At 43.7% G+C, this 24,590-nt stretch overlaps 1 protein-coding gene across 1 annotated transcript in view; it reads right to left on the bottom strand.

Annotated features, from left to right (window-relative positions):
* SH3KBP1 (SH3 domain containing kinase binding protein 1) overlaps positions 1–24,590 on the bottom strand; it is a 114,079-nt gene that overhangs the window by 51,255 nt on the left and 38,234 nt on the right. Inside the window, exons 5-6 of the mRNA XM_054381236.1 lie at positions 16,515–16,711; positions 4,393–4,468 (exon numbers count right to left, since the gene is read on the bottom strand). Of these exons, the coding sequence (XP_054237211.1) occupies positions 4,393–4,468; positions 16,515–16,711 (273 nt within the window). The remainder of the gene's footprint in view (positions 1–4,392; positions 4,469–16,514; positions 16,712–24,590) is intronic.

Genomic DNA, 24,590 nt, shown 5'->3' with positions numbered 1-24,590 from the left:
AGCTGAACAGTTGAGGTGCAGCCTCACCAGTGCAGAGTACAGGGGGACAATCCCTGCCCTGCTCCTGCTGGTCACACCACTGCTGATCCAAGCCAGGATGCCCTTGGCTTTCTTTGCCACCTGGGCACACTGCTGGATCCTATTCAGCCAGCCACACTTCCCCAAGCCTGGAGTGCTGCCTAGGGTTGCTGTGGCCCAAGTGCAGGACCTGGCACTTGGCGTTGTTGAAGCACATCCATTGACCTCAGCTCACTGATTCAATCTCTCTGAGTCTCTCTGTAGGGTCTCCCTACCCTTAAGCAGATCAACACTTCCACCTAACTCAGTGTCATCTGCTTATCCTCCAAAATCTTAAGCCCACTCCTTAGAGACTTACACAGTGGGAGATGCACCTCTAGAATGTACTGCTCTGTCTCTTGCTCTGAACAACTCAACCCATTGCAAAACTTTGGCCATCTTGCATGTACTAAAGCCAAATGCTAAGCACCTCGTGTGCCTTGCTGCAAATCACTGCCCAGTCACATTAGGGAAGCTGTAGGAACAAAGCAGACTCTAATCAAGATGTGGAATGAGTCAGCAAACATCCCTCCATGCTGAAGCCCCTGTAGGCAGAGAGGGAAGATGTTGCTGATCCCTGTTTCTCTCAGCAGGCTCTCTCACTGTGCAGCTGCAGTTTGCAGCCATCTGAGACTAAGGAATAACAGCATTGTGGAAAGAAATAGGTGGAAGAGGCAAAATCATATTATTCTTCTATCAATGTAATCTCTCTCTTGCTTTGCAGCACACATCTCCAGCAGTAATCCCAAAGCAATCTAAAGCACATATCCAAAAGCCAACTGTTTCTGGCTACTTCTTTGCAGAACAGCACAGTATCTGTTTTGGTCAGCAATTAAAGGCTCCCAAAGAAGACTGGATGTCCAGTCCCTACCATCCCAGACAAAGTACAAGCAGCTGAGGTCCAAGATGGAATGATACTTTTATGCTGAACACTTTGATTAGGACATCTATCATTTTTCTGCAGAATTCCCTGGATTCAATGCTTTTTGAAGCTTGTTTGTGGTAGGGTATTAGGAGGAAGTAAAAACGATTTTTTTTTGAGAAATGATAAATGCTAGATAAATGATAGCCCCAGGACAGATTTGATCATATTCCTCACATCTGACTATCAGACATTAACTGTGTTATAAAAAAATTATTGCTCTGACTACATCAAAACCCAAACCAAACTGAAGCACCTTTCATTTTCACTAAGGGATTTTTCAATTTAAATGAAGGACAAATTCAACTTGATTGAAAAGTATCTCCTGTGATGCCATTTGAGGACAAGACAATTATATATCATTACTTTATATCAGACCTTCCTACACATGTGCTTCTCTTTCCCAAGCAAGAGCAGAGATGCCAAAAATTCTGAGGGCCCACAGACTGCAGGAAAGAGAAAATGTTCTAAAATAACCAAGTTTAGATCAAATTCATAGAAGATGCAAAGATACTGTGCAATAAGTAGCCCACTCTTCTCACAAGTCCTGCCACAAGGGATGTTGAATGATGTTTGCACACAACTCTGATGAACATAAATGGCAACAGAAGAAGAGGGATTTTTCTGAGAAAAAAAGGGAAATAACAAAAAGGTGAAAGAAGAACCAATCAGAGCCCAAAGTAGTGTGACACTGTGGAAGGTACAGCTCTCTAACCATTGTTCAGAAAGTTTACACGTTCATTTATAAGTGGTAAAAATATCAAAGCCCAGCACCCTGGGCTGTGATTTAGTGAGCAGTTTCAGAAATCACAAGTGTGTCCAGTTCTGGGGCTCCCAACACAAGAGAGACATAGACCTGCTGGAGTGGATCCTGAGGAAAGCCAACAAGATGATCAGAGGCCTTGCAGCACTTCTCCTATGAAGACAGGCTCAAAGAATTTGGACTGTTCAGCTTGGAAGAGAAGGCTCCAGGGACTCCTTAGAGCTACATTTCAGTATCTGAAGGAGACCTACAGGAAGGACAAGGGGCAATGGTTTGAAGCTGGAGCAGGGCAGATTGAGGTTGGACATCAGGAGGAAATTCTTTACAATGAGAGTGGTGAAATACTGGAACAGGCTGTGCAGGGGTGTGCTTGAGGCCCCATTCCTGGAGACATTCAAGATCAGACTGGATGTGGCCCAGGGCAGCCTCATCTACTTGGAGGTGTCCCTGCTGCCTGCAGGGGGTTTGGACAAGATGACCTCTGAGGTCCCTTCCAACCCAATGCAATCTGTTAAGCTGTGAGGAAAGAGGCAGCTGTCCCCCAGCCTGACTTACCACGTAAGGGTTAGTGCTGCAGTTGGGAAAGCTCATGTGCCACCATTTTAATGGCTCCTGCACTCAGGTCACCTTACCCTGCTCAAATGCAGGTTGAGAAAGGCAATTCCAAAGCACACTGATTCAGGTGCCCTGCTCTATGTTGCCAGTTTGCACATTTATCAGTATTTCAAGTTCTGACTTCTTCAGGGCAGTTGAGCTCTTGCAGTACTTCCCATGAAGAGCCTTGTGTCACGAGGGGAACAAGCTATGAGCACCCAGCAAGCCAATCAGTGTGGTGCAGCTAACGGACAACAACAAACCCACTGAAAGCTGGTTTAAGCTGTTCCTGCAACTCTGATCTGAAAAGCTGTGGTAAACCAGGTTGTAACCATACTCCTCTTCTGTCAGACAGCCCCTGTTCTGCTGCTCCAGATGCTTCCCTTGCTGTGTTTCAGTTCTGAGACAAAATGGTATCTGCTAGAAGGATGGTACAAGACTTAAACACTCCACAGTTTCTATTATACTCCATTTCTCCTCTAAGGTACAGCTCTGTTCTTTCCCTTCTTATTCTTTTCTACCAGAATCCATAACATTTAGTTGTTAACTTTACAGAAGTAAAATCAAAAGAGGGGGAATACATACATGAGCTACTTGGCAATTAAAGATGCCTCCCTAGAACAGCACTGAGACTTGCCTAAAAGATTTATTTACTGCTTTTTGTTTACTAAGCAATGAAATAACAAAAAAAAGAACTGAAGTTCTTGACCCCTGTTCATTTCCCACATAAACCATACCACCCACACAGACCTTTTCTGCTTCATGAAGAAAAACAGCAACATGGACAGTGGGACTGAGGCATCCTCAGCAAGTCTGCGGATGACACCAAGCTGTGTGGTCTGTGTGACATGCTGGAGGGAAGCGATCCATCCAGAGGGACTTGGACAGGCTGTACAGGTGAGCCCAAGCCAACCTCATGAAGTTCAACAAGGGCAAGTGAAAGGTCACACACCTGGTCCAGGGCAGTCCCAAGCACACATATAGGCTGGGTGAGGAGAGGCTTGAGAGCACCCTGGAGGAAAAGGACTTTGGGGTGTCAGCTGATGAAAAATTCAACATGAGCCAGCAATGGTCACTGGCAGCCCAGAAGACAACCATGTGCTGGGCTGCAGCCAAAGAAGTGTGACCAGCAGAATGAGGGAGGTGATTCTGCCCCTCTGCTCTGCTCTCATGAGACCCCACCTAGAGTCCACGGTCCAGTTCTGGTGCCCCCAGACTAAGAGGGACATGGAGCTGCTGGAGCAGGTCCAGAGGAGGCCACAAAGATGATCAGAGGGGCTGGAGAACCTCCCTTACACAGACAGGCTGAGAGAGTTGTGGCTGTTCAGTCTGGAGAAGAGAAGGCTCTGGGGAGACCTTAGAGCAGCCTTCCAGTACCTGAAGAGAGCTACAAGAATGCCAGGAAGGGACTTTTGACAAGGGCTGGGAGTGATAGGACAAGAAGGAATGGATTGAAGCTTGAGGAAGGCAGATTTAGACTGGAGCTTAGGAAGGGTGAGGGTGGTGAGACACTGAAACAGATTGCCCAGGGAGGTCATGGATGCCCCTCCCTCAAATTGTTGAAGGCCAGGCTGGATGAGGCCTCAAGCATTGTGGTTTAGGGGAAGGTATCCCTGCCCATGGCAGGGGGGTTGGAACTAGGTGATCTTCAAGGTCCCCTCCAACCTAAAGCATTCTATGAATCTAAAAAAAGCAAGGGCACTCAGAGATACTTTCCTATGATCTACCTACAACTTACAGCCCAAAGTTGTCTCTTATTCAACTCTGATTAATTCTGAAGTACCCTTGAGGCTGAGAGCTGATCACACAATTTAATTTGATTTGTGATGGCAGAAAACTCAAGGTAGAATTATCAGGACAAAAACAATTCAGAGAACTTTGAGAAACAAAGCAATCTATGCTCTGCCTACTCAATGTTTATCCTAAATAGATCTGCATCCTAACTTTTCATATATATTGGACACTCATGCACCCCAAAGCAGAGAAAAGTGTTCAGCTTGCTTTTAAGAGGCTTAATAGCATGACATGAAAAGAAGGAAAAAACTATGAAACCTACTTTTTGTTCTGCTGTCCACTTCTGCTTTTGTTGGCTCCTGAGTTGCTGTGGCTGGAGGTAATTTCTTCCCAGCACTCTGAAAAGAAATAATTTATTATTCTCATTTAAAAATTGCAGGCTGAGTTAAAAGTTGGACAACATAAAAAAGAAGCCTGTAGTGGAAATACAAAATACAGGAGGAGGAATAGGACAGTAAAGACACAAATGCAAATTAAGCTGCACTTAGGTTTGTTAGCTGATTTTTTTTTTAATTATAAAGAATTCATTAAAATGTGAGCCTCAAAAAGAAAAAAGAAGTTGACTAACATCTTTAAACAATAACCTCTTAATACAGTTTCAATAACTCCTTCACACAGCTTCAGAGCAGACTCAGAGAAGCTTCATTGGTGACTGAATATGTATTAAATAATTTAAGGAAAGGTGCCACTCAATACCAAAAGCCAAACTGAAAGAAGAGTGGAGGAGAAAATCCCCTGATTTCTGTCCACCCAAGGAGTATTCATTTTAGTCATTCCAGACTGAGTGCAATTTTTAAGCTGGCCACATCTCTCCAATGGTTCCAACTTTTCTTTTCAGCCAGTATCAGTAGTTTACAGAGGAGTACTACAATGAGCAATAATCAACATCTGACTGATAAGCTGGAAGTAAAACAAAGATTATCTGCTCCCAACAGAAGAGAATGAAATTGCTGATATTCATCTTTATCATAGAATCATAGAATGGTTTGGGTTGGAAGGGACCTACAAAGGTCATCCAGTCCAACCGCCCTGCACTCAGCAGGGACGTCCTCCACTAGATCAGGTTGCTCAGAGTCTTGTCAAGCCTCACCTTGAAGATCTCCAGGGATGGGGCTTCAACAACTCCCCTGGGCAACCTGTTCCACTGATCCACCACCCTCATGGTGCAGAACTTGTTCTTAACATCCAGTCTAAATCTGCTCTTCTCTCATTTCAAACCATTGCCCCTCGTCCAATCCCTGCAGGCCTTTGTAAACAGTTCCTCTGCAGCCTTCTTGTAGCACTTCAGGTACTGGCAGGCTGCTCTAAGGTCTCCCCAGAGCCTTCTCTGCTCCAGGCTGAACACCCCCAGCTCCCTCAGCCTGTCCCTGTAGCAGAGGTGCTCCAACCTCTGATCATTTTCATGGCCCTTCTCTGGTCCCCCTCCATCAGGTCCACATCCTTCCTTTATTGAGGACTCCAGAGCTGATGCAGTACTCCAGAATCCCCTCACTTGATCTGCTGGCCATGCTGCTTTTGATGCAGCCCAGGATGCCATTGGCCTTTAACAGTCTCTGACTTTCCCTAAAAAAATGCTACCGATTGAAGATGTCTTCAGACAGTATTTCACTATTTCAGCAAATGGATCTCTCTCAGTGATGACATTGATGTTTATGCTGTGCTGTAACTGTTTATATCCTCCACATTCATGCAATTTATGTTTTTTTGCATTAAAGGAGAGTCTCAAACCTCCATAGCAGGGAAGACAGCTAATTACAGGGCCTGTTTCACAGATTCCCAATTTCCCATTTACAACTACAAAACATCTCTTCAGCAGTTTCAGAGCTGCTTAAATGGAAAATTACTTCAGTGCTTGCTTCCAGCTGCTGGGCTCCATTAAGAAACAAACCTGAGCCAGCACCAAACGTCCCATCCAGCTATCCATGAGCTAAAGCTCCCAGGTGTTTAGCAGACCACCAGCAGTGTACAAACCACAGATGAAGAACATCTTCACTAGTGTAAGTCACCAGAGAAATCTCTGCTATCTCAAATAACATGCAAGTGGGAGTAGATGATCCCCAAAGTCCTTTCCAAGCTAAGCCATCCTAGGAACCCAAGTGGGTAAAACACACAGTGCAAAACTTTTAGTTTAATTATTGAATAGAAAAGGGGATAGAAACAAAACTATCAACATGAACAGTGGAACATCACTTTAATAAAAAACAACTCTGAGCAGTTTGGAAAGCAGAAGAGTGAACTATTTTCTTTTTAATATCACTGTTCTTCACAGTGTTAAACCTGTTCCACCAGCAGCTGACTCCAAAGGTGGTGTAATTTCAGATTTTGACATGTTAAAATTTCAAATCATGGGCAGGGAGGGGAGTGGGGATGCTTTTTTTCTACTGATATGCTATGATGTGCTGGACAGGAGAGAAACCTCTGCCTTAACTAGCACACATTGTAACATTCTTATTTCCTTGGAATCCTGGTATTTGATACTGCCAGGCTGTCAGTTTCAAACCATTAATGAACTAGAAATCTGCCTTCCTAAAAGGTTAATGGTGAGAAAGTGAATGTAAGGGTTTAGATTAGGTAGATGCTGCTGAAACAAATCACAGAATGTTAAGGGTTGGAAGAGACCTCAAAAGCTCATCCAGTCCAACCCTCCTGCCAGAGCAGTAGCACCTAGTGTAGGTCACACAGGAACAGATCCAGGAGAGTTCTGAATGTCTCCAGAGAAGGAGACTTCACAACCTCTCTGGGCAGCCTGCTCCACCCTCAGACTGAAAAAGTTTTCCCCTCTGTTCCTGTGGCACCTCCTCTGCTCCAGCTGGCACACAGCTGTCCTATCATTGGACATCACTGAGCAGAGCCTGGGTCTGTCCTGCACATTTTATCAACAGCAATGAGGTCACCCTTCAGGCTCCTCTGCTCCAAGCTCCAGCTCCCTCAGCCTGGCCTCACAGGGAGATATTCCACTGCCCTAAGTACAGAACGAAACCCACAGAGAATGCTCCTAACCTCCTCATCTCAAAGCACTGAAAGCAAGCACATCAAATGAAGCTATTTGAACAATCTCATTCTTCCTTCTTCCTCAAGCTGCAGACCTGCAATGTTACAATGAATTTGCTTTTGTAACAAAAAGAACTTTTTTGAGCATATACACCTTCTTTCTTCACTGCTTTATTTATTTTTCATTGTCCCTTTTTGTTGTGGCTGACAAAGATGTAAAGGATCATGACCCCTTGCACCCCCTGCCAGGAACGTTACCATTTGCAGGTATTGATTCAGAATGAATTTCTGTCTTCACTAGGAAGAATCCTTTAGTCCATCTGCACTGAGTGAATGAAATTCCTTCCTACTCTCCCAGGAGAATGGTGCTTCTCTAGATTGCAGTTGGCAACTACCATGATCCAGGCTGCACAGATCCAGGCTGTGCCATCCAGCTGTTATGAAATCTCCCACTCATACAAAACATTAATGAACCTTACAAGCACTACATGGATTTTCACTTCCTTTAGCAGCAGTAAGGAAGGCAGTGCAGCTACCTCTTCTATCTCAAAAATACAGGGAATGGATCTTGTCAGTATCTCCTTCAGCTCTGGAGCCCTCACCATAGGAAGGACATGGACCTGATGGAGGAGGTCCAGAGCAGGGCTACAAAGATGATCAGGGAGCTGGAACAACTCTCCTATGAGATCAGGTTGAGGGAGCTGGGGTTGTTCAGCCTGGAGAAGAGAAGGTTCTGGGGAGACCTAAGAGCAGCCTGCCAGTACCTGAAAGGGGCTACAAGAAGGCTGCAGAGGGACTGTTTGCAAAGGCCTGCAGGGACAAGACAAGGGGCAGTGGTTTGAAACGAGAGCAGATTGGATGTGAGGAACAAGTTCTGCACCAGGAGGGTGATGGAACACTGCAGCAGTTTGCCCAGGGAGGTAGTTGAGGCACAATCCCTGGAGATTTTCAAGGTGAGGCTTGACAAGGCTGCGAGCAACCTGATCTAGTGGAGGATATCCCTGCTGACTGCAGTGGGGTTGGACTGGATGACCTTTGGAGATCCCTTCCAACCCAAACCATTCTATGAATCCTTTTCAAATTGGCAACAATACTTCTTTGCTCTTTTGTGAACATTATGATGCTGAGAAGAAGCTGCCAAGTAGCTGTTTAATTATATTTATCAAATTCAGTGATTAGAGAAAGGACTAAACCCACACTGTGATGCATACAGTGCCAGACTCACTACTGACAGCAAATATTTATTCCACTCTGGCATCACATTTCTTTATTTCTCCTCAGATCAATTTTCATTTTTAAGTGGTTTTTTGTTCCTTCATTTGGGTTTCATTTGAGGGAATTGTTTTGGATTTTTTTCTGTGCATGTGAGTATTCTTCTGGCTTTTTTTTCTTTTTTTTTTGAGGGGTGTGTGTGTTCTGTTTTGTTTTGACGTTTGGGTTTTTTTAATCCACCTTGCATTGCTGAAATCAGGACAGAAGCAACTGACAAGAAGACAGGTGGTTTTAGGTTTTTTAAAACATTTTTTGCTCTTACAGAGAAAACTGCAGAGCAATGAGTGACAAAGCAAAATGTATTGCTGTCTCCATCCAGTTCTCTTATCACTGACTGGAATTTCAATTCTTTTCTGTTGAATGAAGCTCTGTAACTCAAGGCACAAATGGAAAATTACTAACATGATGTGTTTTAGCTTTTCTTTGTGATGAGTGCAGAAACTGCTGCAGAAGAAACTGTCATATGTACATCGAATCATAGAATGGTTTGGGTTGGAAAGGACCTCCAAAGGTCAGCTAGTCCAAGCCCCCTGCAGACAGCAGGAAATCTTCCACTAGATCAGGTTGCTCATAGTCTTGTCCGGCCTGACCTTCAATAGCATCAAAGATCGGGCCTCAATTAACCCCTGGGCAACCTGGTGCAGTGTTCCACCACCCTCATCATGGTGCAGAACTTGTTCCTCACATCCAGTCTAAATCTGTTGTTCTCTCACTTCAAACCACTGCCCCTCATCCTGTCACTGCAGGCCTTTTGGAAACAGTCTCTCCACAACCTTCTCATAGCCCCCTTGAGGTACTGGCAGGCTGCTTTTAGGTCTCCCTGGAGCCTTCTCTTCTCCAGGCTGAACAACCCCAGCTCCCTCAGGCTGTCCTTGCAAGCAGAGGTGTTCCAGCCCCCTGCTCCATCAGGTCCATGTCCTTCCTGTGTTGAGGGTACATATAAAGGTCTACCACTCTTTGGGTGACCAGTGCATGGCAAGTGACTCAGCACCCAGCAGAAAGCAGGCATGAGCAGCCCCTATGTGACTAGCAGTCACTGATGCATCAGGACTTCCTTCCCAGGTGCTGAGTCCTCTCCTCTCCTGTTTGTTTTTTATTGGGAAGTTTTCATGAAGCACTTAGCTGGCTGTAATAATACAGGCTCATGCCCATAGTAGTTTAGAAGTCTTTTAGAAACACAAAATGCCACTAACCTCCTAGAGAAACACATAGAATCACAAAGTGGTTTGGTCTAGAAGGACCTCCCAATGTCATCTAGTCCAACCCTCCCCCCCCCCCGAGTCAGCAGGGAGAACATGCAACAAGGAGTTAAGAAGGCATTTGAGATAGTTGCCTATAGACTTTTCATCCCACCGAGGACCTGGCTAGTCTATGAATCTTTTGCACTACTCCTTTTCCTCTTTTCTCTTTTGTGGTTTTAAGGCAAAAAACAAAGGAAGACTCGTGGCACATTTTACGAGAAAAAGCAACTCAGAAAACTTTTAGTCTTATTTCTACACAGAGCTTAATGACTTTAGCTGTGAAAATCCAAAGTTGAGCTAAATCCACATGTTTCAACTGAAAGTCCCCCGAAGTATCTGCAAATCATTAAACAGTTTTCTTGGTACCTCTCCATTTAGCTTTCTAACAAACTTAACAACCATCAGCTGACTTCACTTTTCCTTGCTGTTTCTAGAAGGAAAGGATCACTTCCATTTAGATTTTATCATCCCAATATAATTTTCTCCAAAAACACAATTTGTATGGGTTTCCCTCATTTGTACAAAACACCTGAAATGTCTTCTCACTCAGATGAGTAATTAATTAGTAAAGAATCATAGAATCATAGCATGGTCGGGGTTGCAAGGGACCTCCAAAGGTCATCTAGGCCAACCCCCTCTGCAGTAAGCAGGGACATCCTCAGGTTGCCCAAAAGCTCCTCCTCTTTTTTTTTGTGTCCTAAAAAGAAGTTGAATGTTATCAGTTCATTTGGGAAGGAAAAAAAGCAGGAGCCAATTTCTGTTTACTAAGCAAACATTTGACAGAGCAACACATCCTAAAGACAGTGCAATTCCTCTTGCCTAAACGTAAAATGAGATTAGTCTTTAGAGTAAGAAAATTGAAACTAAATCAGATAGAAATAAAAACATCTGTGTAAGTTTAGTGGCCAAACAGCCTGAAAGGAAAAAAAAACAAACCACCAAACTTAAGCTAAACAGAGGCTGGACACAATATGTTTTCACACAAAATAACCCCCTAGTACAGTCCTTTATAGCAGAAATGTTCTTCAGGATCCTCAGCACTCTTTTTCCTTCTTTTCTTTTTACCTGTCCAGCATCTCCGAAGCGTGCAGAAGACCCCAAGAACCCTGCAGTCAAATCCTGTGCTCTGGAGAATCTATGTTATGATAAAAGTTTTAAACAGCCACAGAAAAAAAACATAAACCAACAAGTAACTGCAAAAGAAATACCTCTTCTCCCATTGTGAAGCCAAACTGCCTTGCAGCAACTCCGAGCGTCCAAGAAGAGCCCTGGAGTCCTGCCCCTTCCTTGCATGAGCTCAGCTCAGGGAGAGCCCAGCCCTGACACTGACTCATGCTCAGGCCATCCCTGGGAAACAAAGGTTCCACTTGTTTATCTCACAGGAAACCAGCAGCTTTCCTACCTCTGCTTACTGGCACTGAGAAGTTTCCTCTCCTTTCCCGAGCCAGCCTACTCTCTTCTGGCATCTTGAGTCTGATAGCTAGGGAGAGGCAATGTGAGCAAGGATGTAGGGACTTTTTGTCAACACCCCAGGCAAAAGTCTTGCAAATAACTCTATAGGAAAATGAGCTTAGGACATAGTCGGAGTTTCTGTTACAAACCAAACAAAACCAAACCAAAAAAGCCCAACAAAACAAAAAACCAAAACAAATAGAAAAAAAGCCACACACAAAACCAACAACAAAACCTCACAACACACAACCCCCCCACAACAAAACAAAAACCTCCAAACAAAAATCCCAAGCTAATAAAAGAGAAAGAACTCCCCCATAACACACCAAACTCCCCCCAAAAAACAAAACCTAATCCCCACAACAACCCACAGAAAACAAACCCAACTGAAACTTCATCTCATTTATGCCCTTGTTTTGGCTTTTGTTTTATTAAATAAAAATGTTCAAGAAACTGAAACATAATTGGGATGTCCTCATGCTGCCCCTTCACAAAGATTCAACTTTAAAATGACTGAAAAAGAGCAGAGTGGGTCTAGAGGAGGTCAAGAAGATCATCAGAGGACAGTTTCCCTTATAGGAACAGGCTGAAAGAGTTGGGGCTGTTCAGCCTGGAGGAAAGAAGGCTCCAGGGAGACATCATAGCAGCCTTCCAGTACCTGAAGGGGGCTGCAAGAAAGACAGGAAGGGACTTTTAACGAGGGCTTGTAGTGATGGGATGAGAGGGAATGGATTGAAGCTTGAGGAGGGCAGATTGAGACTGAAGGTTAGGAAGAAATTCTTTCCAGTGAGGATGGTGAGACTCTGGCACAGGTTGCCCAGGGAGGTTGTGGATGCCTCCTCCCTGGAGGTGTCAAGGCCAGGCTGGATGAGACCTTGAGTAACTTGGGCTAGAGGTGTCCCTGCTCATGGCAGTGGGGCTGGAACTCAATGATCTTCAATGCCCCTTCCAGCTCAAACCATTCTATGAATCTATGATCTCTGAGATCCCCTTTGGCCTTATACTGAAAGAAAATCCAAAGTGAGCTGAGAAGAATTAGCAGTACAAGTTATAATCTCCCAGAAAAAAAAAAAATCAGGATATTGTAAAGATTGAAAGTGAGGGAGAGAGAACAGCTCCCAAAAAAGGGAACATCTCTTGCAGGAACACTCCCTGTGCCTGCACATGCTGCAGAACAGGTTCAGGAGTGATTCAGAACCAAATCAGGAGGACTACTGAGCCTGCAATCTCCTTCCTGAAGATTTCTGTTTTCCAGTCACAATGTTTATGAAGTTACAGTACGATATGTCATCAATTCCACAGGATAACAGGATGTTAAGGGTTGGAAGGGACCTCTGGAGATCACTGAGTCAAATCCATTGTCAGAGCAGGACCAGAGAATCTAGCATAGGTCACATAGGAATGCATCTAGACAGGGCTGGAAAGTCCCCAGAGAAGGAGATTCCACAATCTCTCTGGGCAGCCTGTTCCAGTGCTCTGGGACCCTCACAGTGAAGAAGTTCCTCCTCATGTTGAGGTGGAACCTCCTGTGCTGCAGTTTATATCCATCGCCCCTTGCCCTATCACAGGGTGCAACTGAGAAGAGCCTCTTGACCCCCAGCCCTCAGATACTTATAAACATTGATTAAATCCCCTCTCAGTCTTCTCCAGACTAAACAGCCCCAGGGCTCTCAGCCTCTCCTCATCAGGCAGTGCTCCAGTCCCTTCATCATCCTCTAGCCCTAATTTCAGTCCCACAAAACACACTTACTGGCATGTAAAAGAGAAGGCTAATCTGTAACACATTTGTAACGTGGACAATTCATGACTAAATCAAAGGCTAAGCACTACAATCAGAGATGAGTTTTAAACAAGAATTTTTGACTGGGGAAAATTTGAAAAAAGAAACCATTTCAGAAGAATTCCAGAAACAAATGAAGCTAAACAGGCAGCAAAATATGAATGCAGAAGTTTTACTTTACAGGTTATATTCAGTTTGGTTTACATCCATCAGACTTTGTGTCATTTCCAAAGTCCAACGGGTTGGTTGTTTCGGGTTTTTTTTGCATAACTACATTTGTTTGTTTACTTTTTCAAAGCTCGTGGCTGCTAAGAATAAAAAAAATGTCCTATCATTAGACTTTTAATAATATTTTCAAAGTTAAAGAAAGGTTACAACTCAGTCACAGCAATTAAAAATCAGTTATTTCATCCAACAAATTCCAAGTGAGGCAAGAGATAAAAATCCATTTTACTTAGAAACACTAAGACATGGATTTAAAAACTACTTATTCCTGATTACACTAATTTTAATCTTTTTGTATCAATTTATATTGATTAGATTTTTACAGATATGTATCATGGTAGCTTGTGAACCATTTCTCTTGAAGCTCATCAGACAGCACAAAAAGCTCCTTGCCTATCAGTTCTGTTATTTTCCGGATCATTTTTCTTTGTATTGAAGTTGAAATGAGACAAATCGTTCATAGATTCATAGAATGGCTCAGGTTGGAAGGGACCTTAAAGATCATTTAGTTCCAACCCCCATGGCCATGGGCAGGGACACCTCCCACCAGCCCAGGTTGCTCAAGGCCTCATCCAACTTGTCTTGAGACACCTCCAGGGAGGGGACATCCACAGCCTCCCTGGGCAACCTGTGCCAGAGTCTCAGCACCCTCACTGGAAAGAATTTCTTCGTAATCTCCAATCTCAATATCCCCCCTCCTCAAGTTTCAATCCATTCCCTCTCATCCTATCACTACAAACCCTTGTAAAAAGTCCTTTCCCAGCTTTCTTGTAGCCCCTTCAAGTACTGGAAGGCTGCTCTAAGGTCTTCCTGCAGGCTTCTTTTCTCCAGGCTCAACAGCCCCAACTCTCTCAGCCTGTCCTCATAGGACAGATTCTCTCTGATCATCGTTGTGGCCCCCCTCCTGCAGCTCCATGTCCCTCTCATGCTGGGGGCACCAGAGCTGGATGCAGTGCTCCACGTGGGCTCTCATGAGAGCAGAGGGGTAGAATTCCCTCCCTCGTCGTGCTGCTCTCACTGCTTTTGATTCAGCCCAGTTTATGCCTCTATCAAGTATCTCTGGAACTCAGGAAATCAGTGATGTTTTAAACTATTAGAGCACAGCAGTTTGGGGTTTCTAATGCTTGTGGAGATACTTGGCAATGGCAGAGACTCAAGTGACATTCACACATTTCCTGTGATTTACCAGCTGGCTATCAGCAGCTGACACAGAGCAATTTACAACATCCATACTTTCGCTGCCTCCCTCCCATAAAACAAAACTGCATTAGCTTAAACCTACACATCTTGTTTTTCAGACTGAAGCATCCTACAATTTCTTAATCAAAGGCATGGATGAAAACCCAGGAATATTTCTTCTCACACTCCTCCAGGAGAACTCAGTCTGGCAGTAGCTCAGTATTGTGCCCCAGGAGAAGAGAGCAGATTTTCCACGTTGCTTTAAGGAATGACTTCTGGTACTATCAATATATCTTACACTACTCTGCTTCTATTTTAAAATGTTCTGCAAGCAGCCCAAGTCAGGAATAAGTTGAAACTCTTCCATGCATATGCTTGATGAGTTTATTTCATACAGACAGATCTTTCCTGAATGAAGACCAACATGTAAAGTCTTGTGGCACAGCCAACAACTACCCTGCATTTCTTTAGAGCCCAAAAGCAGATTTATCAAAACCAAAAGCCTAACCAATGTCACAAGCAGCACAAAGCACTGTGTGGGTAACCTCCTTCACCACAAACTGCAAGTGCAGACAGATGGGAAAGCTGAAGCATGGCACCAATATCTGGACAACTCTGTTCAGGCAGCTTGAACTTTATACAACCCAAATTGAGAGAAGATGGAAGCAAACAGATCCAGTGAGACAGCAGGGAAGGGCAGGAAGGAGACAGGAGATGAGGAGTCACTCTTCACTCATGAAGCACAGTTCAGTGGTTCACGAGACACACACTGGAGCCAAGCTTACCAAATTTAAACTCAGGTTTGCCTTTTCCATTCTATCCTCTACAAGCAAGTCCTGCTTTGAGTTAGGCATCCCAAAAGGGGCAAGCTGCTTTCCCACTGTCCCTATGAGGGACACAAATCAACCAGATTTTCTTTCCCTTCCTCCTTATTCCTGTAAGTTAATTACTCCAGAAAGGGTAACATGGTTTAGGGTGGAAGGGACCTTGAAGATCATCTAGTTCCAAACACCTGCCATAGGCAGGGACACCTTCCACTAAAACAGGTTGCTCAAGACCCCACCTAACCTGGCCTTGCACACCTTCAAGGGAGGGGCATCCACAACCTCCCTGGGCAACCTGTTCCAGTGTCTCACCACCATCACTGGAAAGAATTTCTTCCTAATCTCCAGGCTAAATCTGCCCTTCTCAAGCTCAAACCTGTTGCCCCTCCTGTAGTATCACTACAATCCCATACAAAAAGTCCCTTCCCAGCTTTCTTGTAGCCCCCTTCAGGTACTAGAAGGCTGCTCTTAGGTCTCCCCAGAGCCTTCTCTTCTCCAGGCTGAACAACCCCAGCTCCCTCAGCCTGTCCCTGCAGCAAGAGGGGTTCCACTCCCCTGATCATTCTGGTGGCCCTCCTCTGGACCTGCTCCATCAGGTCCATGTCCTTCCTGTGTTGAGGACTCCAGAGCTAGATGTAGTATTCCAGGTGAGGCCTTACCAGACCGAAGTGGCAGAATCACCTCCATCATTCTGCTGCTTCCACTTCTTTTGATGTAGCCCAGGATGCTTTCGGCCTTCAGGGCTGCAAGTGCACACTGTAGGCTCCTATGTCCAGCCTCTCAACCACCAGCACCTCCAAGGCCTTTTTTGCAGGGCTGCTCAGTTTCAATTTGTCAGAAAGTAAATTTTTACTTCCCCCCATCTCAGGTCTTTCTTTTTATATCACATAGAACAAACCCATAAATTCCATGCTTTCACTTTTCATAATCCCTTTAAACAAAGCTATGTGACTTTTGAAACCATTCTTTAAATCATCAAACCTATTACTAAATGGACTAATTTAGGTATTTGACAAAGTTTCTTTTTTTTTTTTTTATAAGTATACTGATGTCACAGTGACAGAATCTTCCTCATGCAAGCATTAGCAATTTTTTTTAACCATAATGTGAATAACTGAAAACCATCAAACCTTCTCCAGTCTTGTTCTCTACAGTAATATTTTTTTTTAGAGAAAAAAAAGGCTATTTAAACAGATGGAACTAGAAACAGAAGAGTAAATCTTTGAGCAGTCCTTGCAGGCAGGTGACTTCCCCGGAATACATTTTCTAGTGTGCAGCAAAAGAAGAAAAAGCAAAATCTTGTCCAAAGAAAGAGTAGGAAATAATGGCCATAAAGCTTCAAGGTTTGGCCATGGATAGAATTTAGAACATTAGGATGCCAACTAACAACACCAAGAGATAATTAAGAAATGGCACATACCTTATCTACTGGGAGAAAGTCATTTTCAACTTCTATTGACCTTGGTCGTAGCTTTATAGGTTTGTCTTTGAAGATATCCCCAAAGCCAACACCTTTGACCTTTTTGGGTTGGATTGTCGTGCCTCCGTTGGCTCCTTCTGATTTTGTGCTGCAAGAGTCGCCACCATCGCTCTCTGAGCCTGTAGCGTCTTTCAGGCCTGTGAAACGGAGGGATGAAAGAAGGAATCTTAGGTATAAAGCTCACTGCTTTCAAAAAGGTGGAGGAAAATGGTTCCTCCCACCATCCTCTCAAGGAAAACAAAACTACAAGGAACAGGTAGAGAAGATGCTCTCTGTGCCATGCGAGCGGTTTTGACCTTTAAACCCCAGTTTGCTTCATCACGTTGGTGTACCTGTTAGAACTTACACCAATCCACACAACATGCATACTCCAGCACCAAAACTTCTTGAATGAAGAATGGCCATCCCTTCAGCACCAAGAAAACCCTTCTTCTGCAGACAAAAATTGTTTGGAAGAGAACTCAATAAATGCAAGAGTTAAAATTCAGTTGTGGGGCAGCTATTGTAGAAAGCCACTTAAAGCTAACAAGCAGTAGGACCAGGTACGCTCTACCTTTAAATCTGTGTGACTCATACCATGCCAATTATGCAATTAGTATCTAAAGCTACATTATCTAACTGGGAAATAAAAAGCTGAAAGCTGTTCAAACAAATTTGCAATCAAATAAGCTGCTTAATATGCTCTCGGCTGAAAATTAAATCTCTCTGCAGTGTAGACAGCCTCATCAGAAAAGCACCCATGCACACTGTTCTCTAGGAACAGAATAAATCAACATTGACATTCTGATTTGCATAATTTCTCTCAGTGAATAGGAAAATTTATCTGCACTTATCTGCAAATGTCTGCTGGCTGAATAGCAGAGGCCACGGATGCAATATTTGATGCTTCAGCCACAGAGCAGTGCAGAATCAGGCCAAACATTCCCTGGCAGCCAAAGTGACCCACTGAAGTTTCCTCCAATTGAAACAGTTCCCAAGATCCTTGAAATCTTGCTTCCCACACTTACAGATTGACTTATTTATGTTTCTAAGAAAACAATGGCAATTGCTGCTCCTCCAACACTACTTCTGCCTAATAATAACAAACTCAGTGTTCCAGATCCCCCACACAAACATTGGCGGTGCCGCAGACGTGGCTCTTATAAGTCAAAGAAAGAAAACTTTCAGCTAAGTTCAACTTCTTGATTTCTTTTTATACCAAGGTCCACAAAGTGATTGGAATGGATTTTCATCATAATAGGCTGCCTGGACAAAAGAATCACAGAATGGCTTAGGTTGGAAGGGACCTCAGAGATCACCTACTCCAACCTCCCCTGCCATGGGCAGGGACACCTCTCAACTAGACTCAGCTGCTCAAGGTCTCATCCAACCTGGCCTTGGACAGCCCCAGGGAGGAGGCATCCACAACCTCCCCAAGCGATCTATTCCAGAGTCTCACCATGCTCCTACTGAAGAACTTCTTCCTAAGATTCATTCCCTGGCTCTACCAAACCAAACTCATCATCCCTTTGCTTTAACTTACTCCAAGGGAATACCTGAATCTTAGCAGAACCTCCCCCACTGCTCAAGGCTGGCTCAGGATACTGGGTCGTGACATGTCACTACCCAGTAAAACCCACCATCTTCTTCAAAGGCTACTTCTAGCATCTCTGATGAACCAGTGGAAGTCCTGATGCCTACAGGCACAACTTCACAATCCAGGATGCCAAAGGGTCATCAGTTACATTGGTTTCAACACCAGGGTGCTGCTAGGAAATGAAATCAGGAATTATGTGCCAGGGTAGGATCATTAGTAAAACTTTTAACCAGAAACGTCATCATAGGTGCTCTAAGGTTTTCTACATCTGAAACATGAAAGGAGTGTAAATGTGGAATTAGAGAAAGTTCCCAATGAGAACCAAATAAGACTAAAGACTAAGCAAAGTGTTCAGGCCCTCTGGCCTCCTGAGTGGTTGGTTACAGCTACCTGTCAAACATAAGTAACATTTCTGTTTCTTTGAGCACTCAATCTAGATAGCACTGGACAAAAATTACTGTTCCAGAAGATGTGTGGGATTAGAGTCTGAAAGAATATGAAATAACATTACAATTAATTTCCTTAAATATGAAAGGGTCTTGATATCTTTACTTAGACATTTGGGTTTTTTCCATGAAGGCCCTGGGGGAAAACTTCACATCTGGTTTCACTTGGATTTCATGGTAATTCAAATGGTAGTTTTCCTGCCATCAGTAAAGTAGATCCTGTGCACTCCTTTTTCAGAGCTCATGAAAGCCATAATCAGGGAATTCAGATGTTGACTGTGATTGTGCTCCATGCTGTGGTCTGTAGCAAAGCCATTCCATGATGCAGAAGCACTCAGAGAAGCAAGGATAAATTAACTAATCCAGAGAGGTCTAAATTTCTTCAGGTAACATGGCAAAGTCACTGCCTCCTCCTTATTCCTACACCTTGTTGTGACTTGGGCAGTTACAGAAGAGGCTCTTAAGTTCTACTAGCTAGACCTTCTCCCAGCTTTGCAAACTATCAGCCACTAGGGCCCTGGCTAAGACAGAGACTAGAACCAGCTTTATTCCCTACTTCTAAATGCAAAGAGAATGGTCACCAATCAACTATATGGAGTTACAGATAATATTTTTGAGTACAAGTCAACTACAACTCAAAACCCCACAAATCACAGTGATGACAATCTCTTTGCTGAACAGAAAATCTTCCTGAAATGAAGTGGAAAAATTACCCTCTTGCAAAGGCTCCTTTTTTCATCCTTGACAAACTCTCCTTGACCTACTCTGTGATAGAGAAAAGGAGCAGTTGAGAGACCTCCCTCCACAAATAATTTGATTTTAACTGATACAATCCATGACTGCCCTCAGCCACTCCCTGAAGTGGACAGAATAACTTCCTTTAAAATAAATAATGAAAATAGGTTTTCTGAATTACTAATTGTGAGAGAGGAAGACCTGGACCTTGGCCAGCAGATGAAAGTCGATTATGGAAGTAATTATGGGAATTACTTAAGAGGTCTCACATGGATTTTCAGATCTTTGAAGCCTGCATGAAAGAGATCAGAAAGCTCAAGGGCCCCCAGTAAAAATCGGGCTTTTGTTTCTGGGTAATCACTTGTTTTTCTCGATGCCATCTGCATCTTTCATGACCGTTCCTCTATGATGAGGCATCACACCTTGTAGCAAAAATCTCACCTCAGCCTTACAGCAGATTGCCCAAGCATCACCCATCTGGGCTCAAGGATAATCCAAGCATCATTTCAGTCCCTGTGCTGCCACAGAGCTCTGTCTCAGCTTACAATCCTTGCAATGAAAGCAATACAGGAGGCGTTCAAGAAACATGTGGCCATGGCATTTGAGGACATGGTTTAATGGCCATGGTGGTGTTAGGTCAATGGTTGGCCTCTATGGATCTTAGAGGTCTTTTCCAGCTAAAACAATTCCATGATTCTATGATTGCAGACTTCTGGCTGGGACAAGACATGGGGAATACTGACACAGAGCTATTTAAAAACAATCAGAGTCTGATCTCTGTTGCTTCATGCTCCTTACAAATGCCAGCTAATTTAGCATTCCCTAAGATTCAATTCTCCCAACGCTGTCTGGAGGAATTTTGCACTTCACACACAGGTTTTTCCTCTCTGGATATGTAAGAGAGATGAGTTTTTTTTCAAGACATTTCAAACACACCACACTACTGCTATGTGTACATACTGTGTACATATGTGTACATACACACTACAGCTCTTTGAGAGTGATGTTCTGAAATGTACCAAAACAGATTAGCTCAAACAGGGATTAAAAAGAGACCACAACATCAGACTTCATACACCAATGGCCCCAGAGCTGCACTGGCATCAAACCAAGATTCTAAATCAGGAAGATATTTAGGGTTGATAAAGGGCTGTGTAAACTAAAGCTGTTAAAACAAAAATAAACAGCTGTGATAAAATTAACTCTGTTCAAAGCAGGAAACAAATTGTTTCTAAATATCTTTAAAATGGCAGGAAAAGAGGGGACTACGTTGTGAGCTTTACAGACCTTTCTATTTTGAGCTGTTATTTAGCAATTTAATTTTTGTTCTTTATTCTGAATTGTTTTCTCTGCAAAGAACTGGACAAAAGAGGAACCACTCTGACAATGGGCAAACCAGTGATGCTCTGGCCCTCTCAGCACTTCTCAGGCTACCTCTGTTAAGCCATCTAAAGGTCAGCACACACCTAAGATGATGCAAAGGACCTCCTGATTTGACCTGGCAGCCTGAGAGAAATGCTGTAAGCTCTGTTTAATAGAACAAAGAACTGTGTAAATGGAGCTTATTGGGAGGTTTGCTTTCTCAGAAGGGGAGGAAGGTGAGGGGAAATATGCCCTGTCCTTCTGTTTAGAGAATGACAGTGTGGAATGCCTGAGTCACTGATCTGAATGACAAAGACAGTGAACAACTGCAGCAGATGAGACACGAACTATGCTTCTTGCTTTTCCTCACATGCTGCAAACACACAACAAATACCCACAGCCTTTAAGGTATTTATCTTAATCTTGCTTTATACAAAAGCAATCACAGAATCACACAAACATTCAGGTGGGAAAAGCCCCTCAGGATCACCAAGTCCAACCCACAACCCTACTCTGCAAGGTTCACCCCTAAATCATATCCCTAAGCACCACATCCAAACTACCTTTAAACACATTCAGGCTTGGGGACTCAACCACCTCCCTGAGCAGCCTGTTCCAATGTCTGACCAGTCTTGCTGTGAAAAAATGTTTTCTACCCAGTCACAGCTTGAGGCCATTCCCTCTTGTTCTATCACTAATTCCCTGTGAGAAGAGACCAGCAGCAGCCTCTCCACAACCTCCTTTCAGGTAGTTGGAGACAGCAATGAGGTCTGCCCTCAGCCTCATCTTTTTCAGACTCTAACCATCCCCAGCTCCTTCAGCTGGTCTTCATCAGATTTATTCTCCAGGCCCTTCCCAGCTTCCTTGCCCTCCTCTGCACTGCCTCCAGCACCTCCACATCTCTCTGGCATTGAGGTACCCAAAACTGGATGCAGCACTCCAGGTGTGGCCTCCCCAGAGCTGAGTGCCAGGGGACAATCCCCTCCCTGCTCCTGCTGGACACAGCATTGCTGATCCCAGCCAGGATGCCTTTGGCTTTCTTGGCCACCTGGGCACACTGCTGGCTCCTATTCAGCTGCTTCTCTGTTAGCACCCCAAGGTCCCTTTCTGCCAGACAGCAGACGTCGTGCATTTTCTTGCAGCCCTCCCAAACAATATCCCATAATATCACCCAGATAAAAAAGAAAATTAAAAAAAATCAAAACCAGAAAAGGATGTTGGGTTTTAATTATTACTGCTGAACAAAGCCATGTTAATAAAGAGCTGACAGGTTAATAAATTCACACTTTCAAATCCCAAATTCCTGCTGCTTTACCAAGACTGGTTAAATATGTACCAATGGCTGAGGCAGGCTACCTCAGCATTAGTCATTATTTGTTATTCTCAGTGATATTCCTTCAAGAAATGTAACCAGGTAATCTAAACCTTTTGTCATTCCCTTTCAGTGTGTTTGATTTCCATAGCACAACATTTCCTGCCACTTAAGAAACAGTTATGCTTGCACAAGAACTCATGCAGGGAAAAGAGAAGCAGTGTCCAGCACCATGTAGCAGCATGCAGTAAGGGTAACACAACACAAGCATCCTCTGCAGCAGCAGTGCAGGTGCCATCCATAGAAAAGTTGGCTTCACCTCATCCCCAGCCACTTCCCTAAGTACTGTAAGAGTAAATAGAAACAATTCATCCTGGAGCTCTACAACTGTATCATCCTTGCCTCCACTTTGGAACTACTTTTTTTTCTTCTCACCAAGTGCAGGAACATCTTATTGCACATGAAAGGACAAGTAAGCAACCACAGCCAAAAAGCTTCTTTACCTGCCACTTACCAAAAATTGGTCATTTGTGAGACTCATGGAAAACCATTTGGTAGTAGTAGTCCAAATCAACAAAAGGATTTAACATCTTTCACCTTAGGCAACACAATTCTTCCACCCACAACCCCCAACCTCTTGCCATCTGTGTGTTTGCTCTCCAGAAAACAGAATGCTTCTTTTTAATCATAAACATTTCCCCCACCCAATTTTAACACTATTCCTTCTCAGATGTTGTTTCTCATTGTAGCAGCTGTATGTTCTTCTTTGGAAGCAAGTTATAAGAGGTGAAATAAAAACATTCTCGCTGTCCTCTCTTCAGAACTGCTCAAATCCACATTTGGGTTCCTCATTTAATGTTCAGATACCCTCAAGTAGGGTTAACAACATCATAAATACATCAACCATACTGAATTCTTGGAACTCTGACCAGTTGTAGTCCCTCAAGGATTAGAGGAGAAGGGGGAAGGGAAAAAACCAAAAAAGTGGTGAAGCAACAGAAAACACAATTAAGGTTACTCACGAATATTCCTCTTTCAACGCTCCTGTCTCATCTTCTTCCAGCTTATCTAACAGCTATTACTGACAGCATTGTGGATCCACATATAAGGAAAGATGCAAATATTTGTCAAATGAAGCACTGTATCTGCCCTGCTCCTCAGTTATAGCGTCTTTGAAGAAAAAAGAAAGCGAAGGAAGAAAGAGAAATTAAGGCAGGAAATTAAAAAAATATTAGAAATCCAAGAAGTGCTTTTTGTGGAGGCACAGCAAAGTTGCAGGATGAGAGAAAAGAGGGCTGTGACCAGCAAGATGACAAGTCAGTCATTTTTTGTTGCTATGTGTCCCTCTTCACCCAGCATAGGCAGCAGCAAAGACTTTCTGACAGCAGGTTGATGAGCAGGATGCCAAAGGAGTTGGAATTATCGCTGAGCAGAGCCTGGCAATACCTCATGACCAAAACAAGCCATGGCAGCACGTGAAGGCAAGGCTGGGTGCTTATGCAGGAGCCAATCTTGCATAGTTCAGTGGAAGATCTCTCCAGAAGCAGCTACACACTAATTCAACAGCATTTAGCTCTTGCAGGATTGGGTTAAGGAAGAAAATCTCCTTTCAATGCAGCAGATGCGAAATGGCTTTCAAAATAAAAAGTATTTAGCACTAAGCATGTTTGGAAAGTAAAAGCACTACGCTTGCTTCAAAATTGAGCAATGCTTCATGCAGTATGAGACAGGTGAACCCAAGCACCCTTTGGGCCTAGCTAATCTAAAGCTATGAATTGACTGGAGCTTAATTAATGGAGAAATCAGGAAGCTGCAAGCAGAGCAGCTGTGCACTCTTTTAAACAGACATCCCCAAAACAATTCTGTGGAGTGCCTCCAAATGATTTTCCCTGGAGACATTAAGCACATAGATGTTTGTCTCAAAATAAGGACCAGAGGTCAGATGTGAAATGGAAGGACCTGGCCACACTTTCAGTAGGGCTCCTCGGGAAGAGCAGGAGAGTATGCAGGAAGTGAGATGCCAATAGATAAAGCAGGAAGAATAATGAACCCTCCCTTTTGTATGTTAGTCTAGGAGATAGCACCTCTGTTAGTATCAAAAACACCAACCCTCATTTTGTTTAAAAGTTTCCCAAAGATTTTGCACACTAACCACTTCAGTCACAGCTCCAACCCAGTAAGCAACAAACAGGCCACAAACATAGCTGGACATCTGGCCTTCTGAGATGCAGCTTTCCAGAAAAAAGCAAAATCTGCCTCTGCAGCATGAAGAAACCATGCAGGTCCCAACCAAATGCCAAGGGAGGCAGCATTAAACAAGGCATCTTTTGTCAGCTATAAAAGCAAAGTTTAGATGGATGTTTGCTCAGAGCAACGTGACAACCTGCTGTGGGGTAAGCTGACTTCTTCCAGCTGGTTATCAAGCCTGTCTGTAGACACTCATCCAACCCTGCACTCTGTGAAACCAGTTTGATGAAATCTATTTTCTGGGCCATGGCACAACCATGGGCCTGTATTATCAACAAGAAGAACTGAAGGCAGAGATCTAGCACAACTGCAAAGCTGGCTGGATTTTTCCTGACTTC

This window comes from Indicator indicator, chromosome 1, assembly GCF_027791375.1.
Source record: "Indicator indicator isolate 239-I01 chromosome 1, UM_Iind_1.1, whole genome shotgun sequence".
Classification (NCBI taxonomy): Eukaryota; Metazoa; Chordata; class Aves; order Piciformes; family Indicatoridae; genus Indicator; species Indicator indicator.
Note: the sequence above shows the minus strand (reverse complement) of the source record. Positions and strands in the feature narration are given on the sequence as shown.